This window comes from Furipterus horrens, unplaced genomic scaffold (genome assembly GCF_987537825.1).
Source record: "Furipterus horrens unplaced genomic scaffold, mFurHor1.1.pri manual_scaffold_4, whole genome shotgun sequence".
NCBI lineage: Eukaryota > Metazoa > Chordata > Mammalia > Chiroptera > Furipteridae > Furipterus > Furipterus horrens.
Genome location: NW_028327174.1, coordinates 123,594,012 through 123,606,856, shown reverse-complemented (window position 1 = coordinate 123,606,856; position 12,845 = coordinate 123,594,012). Strand labels below are relative to the sequence as shown.

At 36.4% G+C, this 12,845-nt stretch overlaps 1 protein-coding gene across 1 annotated transcript in view; it reads right to left on the bottom strand.

The window, feature by feature from the left end:
- Positions 1 to 12,845, bottom strand: part of ERCC6L2 (ERCC excision repair 6 like 2) — a 175,853-nt gene that overhangs the window by 63,053 nt on the left and 99,955 nt on the right. Inside the window, exon 13 of the mRNA XM_090274034.1 lies at positions 5,880 to 5,979. Within this exon, the coding sequence (XP_090130160.1) occupies positions 5,880 to 5,979 (100 nt within the window). The remainder of the gene's footprint in view (positions 1 to 5,879; positions 5,980 to 12,845) is intronic.

Below are 12,845 nucleotides of genomic sequence, written 5' to 3'. Positions count from 1 at the left end.
TGGATCATTCTTAGGTTAACTACCACCACATGTGGCAGATGTTTGCTCTTAAAGAGATGCCAACTCAATATATAGGGAGTAATTCAAATTTAACATTTATAATTAAACTTGAACCTCATTCCAGGGTCTTCTCAAGTCAGCAGTTCTAAACTAAATAAACTTTAGAAGCATAAATGGAATAGTAATTGATACCCTAAGGCCACTGAAGAGTTAATGTAATTTTAGATGAATACTAACAGCACCAGCACAGTAGTAAGGGCATTTGCGCTTGATTCCTATAATTCTATTTACTGGGGTGGCTCTGAAACAGCTGCTTTAGCTATCTCTAAGGCATTTCTCCTCATTCTTCTTTATGTCATGGCACGTATAGAAAATGGAAACAGCTACCTGGAGTAAACAGAGGTTGTTACTGAAGGGGGGACGCTGGTTTAGATAATCTTGCTGCTCAGAGTTGTGGGATCAATGTCTCAGTGAACCCTTATCCTGTCAGTGGCATGACATTATGTTTGGTCCACAGACTGGGAAACTGTGACCTTGATATTCTAATTGTGGTCTTCAGACTAGTAGTGTTTGGCACTCCTGAAAGCTTGGGCTCCACCCAAACCTACTAAATCAGAATCTGTATTTTTTTTTTTTTAAATCCTCACCTGAGCGTATGTTCATTGATTTTAGAGAGAAAGGAAGGGTGGGCAGGGTGTGAAGGGAGAGGGAGAGACACAAAGACAGAGATAGAGAGATTGATGTGAGAAAGAAACATGGATCGTTTGCTTCACATACGCTCCCCAAATGGGGATTAAACTTGCAACCTAAGTATGTGTCCTGACTGGAAATTGAACCCACAACCTTTTGGTGCATGGGATGACTCTCCAACCAGCTGAACCACCCAGCCAGGACCAGAATCTATATTATAAAGATCCCTAGTTGATTCATGTGTATATTAAAGTTTAAGAAGTACTGCTCTAAGGAACTCTCAGCTCTAAAATTCAATGAAACTAAGAATGTTTTTTTTTCTTTATGTTATTCTACTTATTTATGAATTCTTTTTTTAAAATTTATTTTCTATTGTAGTTGCCCCACTTTTTCCCCCATTGCTCCCCCATCCCACTCACCCCTTCTCCCACAATCAATCCCCACACCATTTTCCATGTCCATAGGTTATTTATACTAGTTCCTTGACTAGACCCTTCCCTTTCTTACCCCACTTTTCTCCCTCCTCCCTCCCCGCTGGTCGCTGTTAGTCTACTCCTTGTTTACATGCCTCTGGATTAATTCTGCTTTTTTTGTGTGTGTGTTGTTCACTAATTTCCTGTATTAGATGATATCATATGGTATTTGTCTTTTGTTGCTTGGCTTATTTCGCTAAGCATAATTCTATCTAGTTCCATCCACGTTGTTGTAAATGGTAGAAGTTCCTTCTTTCTTTCTGCTACATACTACTCCATTGTGTAAAGGTACCAGTTTTTTGATCCACTCATCTATAGATGGGCACTTTGGCTGTTTCCAGCACTTGCCTATTGTAAATAGTGCTGCTATGAGCATAGGAGTGCATAGGTTCTTTTGAATTGGTGTTTCAGGATTCTTCGGGTATAATCCTAGCAGTGGAATTGCTGGATCAAAAGGCAGTTCAATTTTTTATCTTTTGAGGAAATTCCATACTGTTTTCCATAGTGGCTGCACCAGTCTGCATTCCCACCAATAAGCACTAGGGTTCCCTTTTCTTCACATCCTTGCCAGCACTTGTCGTTTGTTGATTTGTTGATGATGGCCATTCCAACTGGTGTGAAGTGATATCTCATTGTGGTTTTTATTTGCATCTCTCTGATGGCTAGTGATGTTGAGCATTCTTTCCTATGCCTATGGACCCTCTGAATGTCCTCCTTGGAGAAGTGTCTATTCAGGTCCTTTGCCCATTTTTCAATTGGATTGTTTGTCTTCCGGTGTTGAGTCATGTAAGTTCTTTATATAATTTGGAGATCAATCCCTTGTCCGAGGTATCATTGGAAAATACGTTTTCCCATACAGTTGGTTCCCTTTTCATCTTGCTGATGTTTTCTTTTGTTGAGTGGAAACTCTTTAGTTTGATGTAGTCTCGTTTGTTTATTCTTTCCTTTATTTCCCTTCCCTTAGGAGATATATTGGTGAAAATATTGCTACATGGGATATCTGAAATTTTCTTGCCTATCTTTTCCTCAAGAACTTCTATGATGTCACGGCTTACATTGAAGTCTTTTATTCATCTTGAGTTTCTTCTGGTGTATGGTGTAAATTCGTGGTCTAGTTTCATTTTTTTACATGTCCCTGTCCAGTTCTCTCAAAACCATTTGTTGAAGAGGCTATTTTCGCCCCATATTATGTCCCTCCCCCTTTGTCATATATTAGTTGACCATATAGACCTGGGTTTATTTCTGGGCTCTCTATTCTGTTCTATTGATCTATATGTCTGTTCTTATGCCAGTACCAGATTGTTTTGATTACAGTGGCTTTGTAATATAGTTTGATATTAGGTATTGTGATTCCTCCTGCTATGTTCTTCTTCCTCAGGATTGCTGTGGCTATTCGGGGTCTTCCATATACATGTTTGAAGTATTTGTTCTAGGTCTGTGAGATACGTCATTGGTATTTTAATATGGATTGTGTTGAATCTATAAATTGCTTTGGGTAGCATGGACACTTTAATGATGTTTATTCTTCTCATCTATGAACATGGTATATGTTTCCATTTATTTGTATCTTCCTTAATTTCTTTCTTCAGTGTTATGTAGTTTTCTGAGTACAGGCCTTTTATCTCCTTAAGTTTATTCCTAGGTACGTTATTTTTCTCGTTGCTATAGTAAATGGGATTTTTTCTAGCTTCTATCTCTGATATTTCATAGTTGGTGTACAGAAATGCCTTTGATTTCTGAATATTGACTTGTACCTGCTATTTTGCCAAATTCACTTATTAGGTCGAGTAGTTTTTCCATGGAGTCTATAGGGTTTTCTACACACACTATCATGTCATCTGCAAATAGTGGCAATTTTACTTCCTTTTTTCCAATTTGGATGCCTTTTATTTCTCTTTCTTGTCTGATTGCTGTGGCTAGAACTTCCAAGACTATGTTGAATGGGAGTGAAGAGAGTGGACATCCTTGTCTTGTTCCTGATCTTAGGGAGAATGCTTTCAGTTTTTGTCCATTGAATATGATGTTGGCTTCAGGTTTCTTGGATATGGCCTTTATTATGCAGAGGTATGCTCCCTCTATTCTCATTTTGCTGATTGTTTTCATCATAAATGGGTGTAGTACTTTATCAGATGCTTTTTCAGCATCTATTGATATACTCATGTGGTTTTTATCTTTCGTTTTGTTTATGTAGTGTATTATGTTTATTGATTTGTGAATATTAAACCATCCTTGCATCCCTGGGATGTATTCCGCTTGGTCATGGTGTACCATCTTTTTAATGTGTTGCTGGATCCGGTTTGCGAATATTTTGTTGAGGATTTTAGCATCTATGTTAATCCACAATATTGGCCTGTCATTTTCTTTTTTTGTTGTGTCTTGACTTGGTTTTGGAATTAGGGTAATACTGGCTTCATAGAATGAGTTTGGGGGAGTCTTCCCTCTTTTTGAATTTTTTGGCATAGTTTGAGAAGGATAGGAGTTATTTCTTCCTTAAATGTTTTGTAAAATTTGCTGTGAAGCCATCCAGTCCAGGGCTTTTGTGCGCCAAAGGTTTTTTGATTATTGCTTCAATTTCATTAGTTGTTAGTGCTTTATTCAGGTTTTCTGCTTCTTCTTGATTCAATTTTGAAAGATTATGTGTTTCCAGAAATTTTTCCATTTCATCAAGGTTGTCAAACTTCTTGTTATACAGTTGTTTGTAGTAATGTCTTACAATCCTTTGTATTTTTGTGGTACTGGTTGTGATTTATCCTCTTTCGTTTCTGATTTTGTTTATGTGGGTCCTCTCTTTTTCTTGATTGGCCTGGTTTATGGTTTGTCAATTTTGTTTATCATTTCAAAGAACCAGGTCCTGGTTTTGTTGATCTTTAAATTGTTTGTTTGGTCTCTATGTCATTTAATTCTTCTCTGATCTTGATGATTTCCTTCATTCTACTTGCTCTGGGCTTTGTTAATTGTTCCTCGAGTTCTTGTGGTTGTAGGGTTAGATTTTTTATTTGAGATTCTTCTATTCCTTTTAGGTAGGCCTGTATTGCTATGAACTTTCCTCTTAGGACTGCTTTCCCTGTGTCTCCTAGGTTTTGGGTTGTTGTGTATTCATTATCTTTTGTTTTCAGAAACTTTTTCATTTCCTCCTCGATGTCATTGTTAACCCATTCATTATTTAATAGCATGTTATTCATCCTCCATGACTTTGAATGTCTTTGAGTTGTTTCCTTGAGGTTGATTTCCAGTTTCAAGCCATTTTGATTTGAGAAGATGCTTGATATAATTTCAATTTTCTTGAATTTGTTGAGGCTTGTTTTGTGTCCTACCATGTGGTCTGTTTTTGAAAATGTTCCATGTGCACTTGAAAAGAATGTATATTTTGCTTCTTTGGCGTGAAAAGTGCTATATATATATCAACTAAGTCCATTTGATCCAGAGTGTTGTTCAATGACTCAATATCCTTGGTGTTTCTTTGTTTTGAAGATCTGTCCATTGTTGACAATGGGGTGTTAAAGTCCCCTACTATGAATGTATTACTGTTGATATCCTTTTTGTAGTCTTCCAAAATTTCCTTTATATATTTGGATGCTTCTATTTTGGGTGCATATATGTTTACAAGGATTATATCTTCTTGATGGATTGTTCCTTAAGTATTATGAAATGTCCTTCTTTGTCTCTTTTTATGGCCTTTGCTGTGAAATCTATTTTGTCTGATATAAGTATTGCTATCCTCACTTTTTTTTTTTTTTCATAGCTGTTTGCTTGAAATACTTTTTTCTGTCCCGTCACTTTCTGTCTGTGTAGATATTTTTTCCTGAGGTGTGTCTCCTGTAGACAGCATATATGTGGGTCATGTTTTCGTATCTATTCCACTACCATATGTCTTTTGATTGGAGCATTTAATCCATTTACATTTAGGGCTATTATTCATTGTGTACCAGTGTTCTTCACCTTTTCTATTTTTCTTCTTCTTAAAGCAGGTCTTTCAGCATCTCTTGCAATGCTGGTTCAGTGGAGTTTTTTTTTAATTTTTAAAATTGTTATTCTATTACAGTTGTTCCTCATTTTCCCCCCTTGCTCTCCCCTGCCCTGTCCATGCCCCCTTGTCTCCCACAGTCTATCCCCATTTAGTTGTCCATATGCATGGGTCATTTATACTAGTTCCTTGACTAGATCTTTCTCTTTCTTGCCCCCTTCACCCACGCCCCTCTGGTCACTGTCAGTCTATTTCTTGTTTCCATTTCTCTGGTTCAGTTTGCTCATTTGTTTGTTTTGTTCATCAGCTTCCTATATTAGGTGAGGTCATATGGTATTTGTCTTTTGCTGCCAGGCTTATTTCATTAAGCATAATAGACCAATTCCATCCATGTTGTCACAAATGGTAGAAGTTCCTTCTTTCTTTCTGCTGCATAGTATTCCATTGTGTAAATGTACCACAGTTTTTTGATCCACTCATCTACAGATGGGCACTTAGGCTGTTTCCAGCACTTGGCTGTTGTAAATAGTGTTGCTATGGACATAGAGGTGCTTAGGTTCTTTTGAGTTGGTGTTTCATGATTCTTGGACTTAATGTTTTATAGAAGTATACTTTAAAGTAAATTTCATAACATTATTAAATGCCATATTATAGTTAGAATAGAATTAAAAATGTATTTTTACACAAATTTATCCCTAATTTTTGAAAACAGTTAAATATTTACTTTTTAATTGGAAGGGAAATATATTTACCTGCTTGTATACCTGTCTTAGGTACATGATCTCCTCCACAGTTCCCAAGGATATCAGCCTAAACACTTTGACATCTCTGCACTGCCCAATCCTATATGCTCTGCAAAAATATTAAAAACAAACCAAAATCAAGTGAAACAACTTTGGGGTCAGACAATATATTTTGGACATAAAAATAGAACATTAGGAAAATTTTAATTAATTAAAGAATTATGTTTAGGTATGCTATAGTATTTAATAATAATGCAAAACAGAAATTCATATAAAATGTTCAGTCATGGAAGAGAAAACTATTATAGAAAAATGTACATATCTTCATTTTCGTTACAAACATCACCTTCCATTGTCCAAAAACTTTTCTTAAATTCATACTTTTCTTTTACGGTAGTCTTAAGCTTATGAATGTTCCCAAGTGATTTCTTTTATATAAAACTCAAAAAAGCAAAGTAATCCATAGTGATAAAAAGCAGATCAGTGGTTACTTGGGAACAGAGACCAAGGGAGGGTCAGGAGAGATGGATTACAAAGTAGCACAAGGGAAATTTGGGGGGTGATGGATATAATCACTACTTTTACTCTAGTGATGGTTTCACCTTTTTATTCATATATCAAAACTTATTAATTGTACACTGCAAATATGAGCAGTTTATTTTGCATTAACTATACATCAAGAAACTGTTTTTAAAAAACTGAGGAAAAACAGTTAATCATCTGGTAAGTCTATGGAAGTGCAGACTTATAGTCCTCATCCATAGGCATTTCCATGGGCTCTGTCTGGCTCTGTCTGCCTGAATCACTTAGTTTACTAGTACCCAGGGTGTTTTGATAGGAACCACAGTACTAATTAAAACTCCAACCTGACTCACAACACTGGTTAACTATGGTTCTAGTCGCTGTAGCTTTTCCCAGGTGGAGGCTTTATTGGGTGCTCAAATGAGATCACCTGCTTCTAAATACCTGTTAAAGTCACCAGGGGGATCTAGGGCAAGGCCATACTGCCTCATGTTGGAAAATGTTACAATTTGGGGGACATTTAATTTTGACTTTGTAGTTACTCTATGTTGTTATAGTTGGTGCTCCTTCTGCCTCCTTTGCCCATCCCTCCTCAGAGAAAAGGGCTTTACAAGAGGGTATCATGGAGTTCCAACAATCTTATACCTCTACAGAAGAATGGGGGCTCCAGTGACACAGCACAGAGAGTGGTGAGTTTACTGCATGGTCACTTCCATCCTGCAGCCTAGATATAGAGGTGCTCATTATCCCATTCTCTCCCACAATAGACTTAGGATCTAAAAAAATAAAAAATGGATTTCAGAAAGTCTTTTGAATGTATAGTCATCCAATTATTTGGTGAATGGGATAGATTCTGTTAGAATACTTTTTTTTTTTAATATTCACAGACAAAAACCTTATATACATGTTTCTTTGGACTTTTGTTTCACCAATTTCTTGGTACATGGAACAGGGAGGGATATGTAACATCATGGGTCTTTTCCTACATAGAGACAAGTGTTGAGAAACTGTTACATAGTGTGGAGATCACGATCTTCATTTCTTTTCTTGGTTCTTCCTAACAGAGTCAATGAAATGAGAGGGAAGAGAAGAAAAATGCTGCTTCCTTAGTTTTTTTGTCAAATAAGTTTCATCGTGTACCATAGCGCTGCACTTTAAGGGAATACTGGATAAATAAGATAGTAGGTCTTGATGGACTAGGTGAAAAAGAACAAAATTACAATAAATGTCATAAGATGGAGAAAAATTGAGATTTTTCTATTGTTTTCATTTGATGATTTTACTTGACAGCTGTCAGTGGTGAGAGGCTGATTAAAGATGTAGGCTCTGTACTAAGATTGTGTGGATTCAGATCTTGACCCTGCCAGTTAGTGGCTGTCAACTTGAGAAAATTGCTTAAATTAATTTTCTTACTTTTATTTTACAAAGTTAATGGTTTACACTACTTCCTCCTATACTATAAGGATGTTCTGAATATTAAATGAGATAATCAATGGAAAACACTGGCTCACAGTAAATATGCAATAAATTTGCTGTCATTTACTTATCCTTATTCTTACTGCCAATTAAAAAACTGAGGCTAATTTGCTTTGTTTTGTACCCAGCACTGTATTAAGAGTATTATAACTGCTGTTATCTTAATAACACAGTGTATTATAACCTGAATTATATCAAGCAAATAGTAACTGATAATTTAAATTTCTATAAAACAAAATAAAATCACATCTGATTTGCTTTGACTGACATATATCTAATGTGACATGTGATAAATACTAAGCGACCAATAAATATTTTTGATATTTATCTGTGTAGCATTAAAAATAAATAAAATATCTCCACTTAAAAAAACAACACAAAAAACAATGGGGACTAAGTACTTCATAAAGTAGTACCTCTTTGAGATTCTACTTTCAGTTACTTATAAGATTATTTAAACATGCTTCACTTCATATTTAGTCAATCCTAATCATTTATATTCTAGAAAATATTAGATGTTATATATAAATACTCGTAATGCTTAGTTGGCCTTTTTGCTTCCTAAGCTTTCCTGTGTATTTGCCTTTTTCCCTCACATTAGACTTTTCAAAAGTTTGTCTATTTTACTCTTTCCAATAAATAACGTAAAATTTTGATTTGTTATGTTTTGTTTTTATTTTAATAACAATAACTGTAAATTGTTTTCCTCTATTTTCCTTAGATTTACTTTATTATATCCTTCTCTCACTTCCTGTCTTTTTTTCTAAGAAGTTTAAAACTCTAAATTATCAACAGAGCTTATTGATTCATAGTAATTTCATTGTTATTTATTTCTAATCATTTTCTCTCTTGATTTTATAATTTTTATTGTTGTAAAACATCCATAACAAAATCTAATAATTTTAACTATTTTTGAAGGCAAAAAGCTTTTGTTTTTATTATTTTAAAATCATTTTTACTTTCAATTAGATGACACACATTATTATATTAGTTTCAGGTATACACTCCAGTGATTAGAAATTACATAACTTAAGATACCATCCTGATAAATCTCGCCCCCATCTGACACCATAGTTATTAAACTAATATTGACTATATCCCTTATGCTGTACTTTACATCCCCAAGACTATTCTGTAACAACCAATTTGCACTTTTTGATCCCTTCAACTTTTTTGCCTATTCTCCCAACCCTCCTCCCATCTGGCAACAACCCAAACATTCTCTGTACTTATGATTCTGTTTCTGCTCTGCTTGTTTGTTTTTTTAGATTTAGTTGTTAGTAAAGATGTGTTTATTGCCATTTTATTATTCATATTTCATATCATTCTGGTTTGGTGGTGATGCACTCCTTTAGCTTTTTCTTGTCTGGGAAGCCCTTTATCTGTCCTTCAATTATAAATGATAATTTTGTGGAATAGAGTAATCTTGATTGTGCTTTTCATCACTTTGAATATTTCCTGCCAATCTGTTTCAGCCTGCAAAGTTTCTGTTGAGAAATCAGCTGACAGTCTTGTGGGAGCTCCCTTGTAGGTAACTCTCTGCTTTCCTCTTGCTACTTTTAAGATTCTCTCTTTGTCTTTAACCTTGAGCATTTTAATTATGTGTCTTGGTGTGGGTCTCTTTAGGTTCATCTTGTTTGAAACTCTTTGTTCTTCCTGGACTTGTATGTCTATTTCCTTCATCAAGTTAGGGAAGTTTTCTGTCATTATTTTTCAAATAGGTTTCCAATTTCTTATCCTCTCTTCTCCTTTTGGCATGCCCATAATGCAAATGTTGTTATGCTTCAAGTTGTCCCAGAGGTTCCTTACACTATCCTCATTTTTAAAAATTATTTTTTCTTCTTGCTGTTCCAACTAGGTGTTTTTTGCATCCTTATATTCCAAATCACTGATTTGATTCTCAGCTTCATCCACTCTACTGTTGATTCCCTGTGAATTATTCTTTATTTCAATTACTGTAAGCTTAATTTCTGACTGGTTCTTTTTTCTGCTATTGAGGTTCTCACTAAGTTCATTGAGCATTCTTATAACCACTGTTTTGAACTCTTCATCTAGTAGATTGATTGTCTCCATTTTATTTAGTTCTTTTTCTGGAGTTTTGTTCTGTTCTTTCATTAAGGTCATGTTTCTCTGTCTCCTCATTTTGGTAACCTGCCTGTATTTGTTTCTATGTATTAGGTAGAGCTGCTACATCTCCCAGGTTTCATAAAGTGGTCTAATACAGGTGTCCTATAGAGTCCAGTGGCACAGCTACCCCTATCACTCAAGGTATACTTGAGGTGTACCCACCATGTGGGCTGTATACCCTCCTCTTGTAGCTGAGCTGTGATTGCTATTGGCATATCAATTGGAAGGATTTAACTAGGCCAATCAACTCAAGGGTGGGCTGTGAACACTGGCCACCAGCCTCTCACCATTGTCAAAGATCAGCTGTGCAGTGGTCCACTCTTATAGAGTGTGACTTAGTTCAGCAGGGCTCTTGTGCCCGCTAAGTCTACCCCTTAAATGTGCCACTTGTGGATGTGGTTGGGTGGTGATGCTCAGATTGGTCTGAAGCTATCCAATGTGTGCACTGGCTTTGGAGCCTCCCAGGAGGTACGGGCCAATATCAGCCATCACTGTAAGTTACAAAGTGATCTGCAGATGGCTCCTACTTGTGCTGGACTTAGAGATGCCCAAATACATTAACCAAGGCCAGCTGCTGCTACTGCTGGGCCTGGGGCCTCCTAGTGAGATGTATGGGGTTTGCTGAGGTCAGATGCTGCTTTTTTGAGAGAATTTAGGAAAATTGAAGCATGAGCCAGGACAAGTCATTTGTATAGAAAAGCCACTGGAAAATAGCTTGGGTGGGCCCAAAAGTTGTGCAGGATGGGATCTCAGGGAATCAACAGGGTGGGGCAGAGTGTGAGCCAGGTTAATGACGACTCAGATATGGTACCCGCCTGTCAGCTCTGTTGGTGGAGGGCTCAGCAAAGAACCAATAGCCTCTTCCAGCACTTCTGTCTGGGAGAAAGCTGCCCTTCTGGCTCTTTCCCTCATGCCATACAATTCTGTTCCTCCCATTACATCCTTGGTGCTCTTCAAGATGCTGGCCCCACACTGGAGCTCAGAGGGAGTGAGTCCAAGTAAATCCCTGCATGGACCCTTTAAGAACTGCTTGGGACTCCAGAAGTTTCCATTCTCTGCCTGGATACCCACTGGTTTTCACTGGGACCCCTCGTTCCTCAAGGGGACCTCCACAGCTGAGCTGGCCCTCTATATTTTTATCCCTCTGGATGTGGGACAAGTCCATTCCGCATCTTTCCCTGACAGCTGTTTCAATGAGGTTTCTTCTTTAATTCCATAGTTGTAGGACTTCCATTCAGCTAGATTTCTAGCAGTACTGAATGATGGGTGTTCTGTAGTTTGGTTGTAATTTTGATGTGGTTGTGAGAGGAGGCGAGGTAAAGCTATGCTGCTACCTTGACTGGAAATTCCTATTTTTAAATGTACAGTTCAATGAGATTACTGTGTAACCCCATGACTATCTATTTACAGAACTTTTTTTATCTTCCTCAACTGAAACATAGTACTCATTAAACAATAACTTTCTATTCCCACCACCAACCCTTAGTGACATTTATTCTACCTTCTGTCTCTATGAATTTGACACGCCTAGGTACCTCATATTAGCCCAATCATATGTGTTTCTTTGTGGTAAAAACAGGAATTTTTTTCCATATTGTTCTCAGAGGAAAAACTTTTAATCTTTCACCTCTGAGTATGATGATAGCTGTGGGTTTTCCATAAATGGCCTTTGTTATGTTGAGGTAGTTTCCTTTTATTTATAGTTTGTTGAGTCTTTTTACCATGAAATAGTGTTAAATTTTGTCAAAATCTCTGCATCAATTGAGATGATCATGTTAATGTGATGTATTTCACTGATTGGTTTAATAGAACACTGAACCATACTAGCATTTCAGAAATAACTCTAACTTGGTTATATCATTCTTTTAATATGCTACTTAATTGTTTGCTGATATTTTATTAAGAATTTTTGCATATTCATAGAACTAGTGGAATAGTGGCTGGTATTATTATTATTGTGACTTTCCCTGGTTTTGGTATCAGAGTAATGCTGACTTTACTGATAAAGTTAGAAAGCTTTCTCTCCTCTTTAATATTTTGGAAGAGTTTGAGAAGAACTGGTGTTAATTCTTTTTGAATATCTGGTAGCATTCACCAGTGAAGCCATGTGGTCCTAGTCTTTTGTTTATTGGGAGGCTCTTTTTAAAAATGGATTGCTTGATTGATTTTAGGGAGAGAGAGGAAGGGAGGAGAGAAAGAGGAAGGGAGGGAGGGAGGTATGAAGTGAGGCGGGGGAGGGGGGGGAGAGAGAGAGAGAGAGAGAGAGAGAGAGAGAGAGAGAGAGAGAGAGAGAGAGAATGCATCTATTTGTTGTTCCACCCATATATGCATTCAGTGGTTGATTTTTGTATGATTGGGGATGGAACCCTCAACCTTGGTATATGGGGATGATGCTCTAACCAACTGAGCTGCCCAGGGCTTTTGATTACTGATTCAGCCTTGATAGTCATTATTAGGTCTATGAAGATTTTTATATTCATAATTCAATCTTAGTAGGTTGTATGTTTCTAGGTGTTTGTCAATTTCATCTAGGGTATCCAATTTATTGGCATATAACTGTTCATAGAAGTCTCTTAAAACCTTTCACTTCTATTTCTGCAATAACATCATTGGCATTTTGATAGGGATTGCACTGAATTTGTAGATAGTTTTGAAAAGTATTAACACCTTAATAATAGTCTTCCAATTCATGAATACAGGGTATTTTTCCATATATTTGTGTCTTCTTTAATTTCTTTCAGCCATGTTTTCAGTTTTCAGTGTACAAGTCTTTTGCTTCCTTTGTTAAATTTATTAAGTGGTTCTTTTTGTTTTGGATGTTATTGTTAAGTAAAATTGCTTAATTTCCTT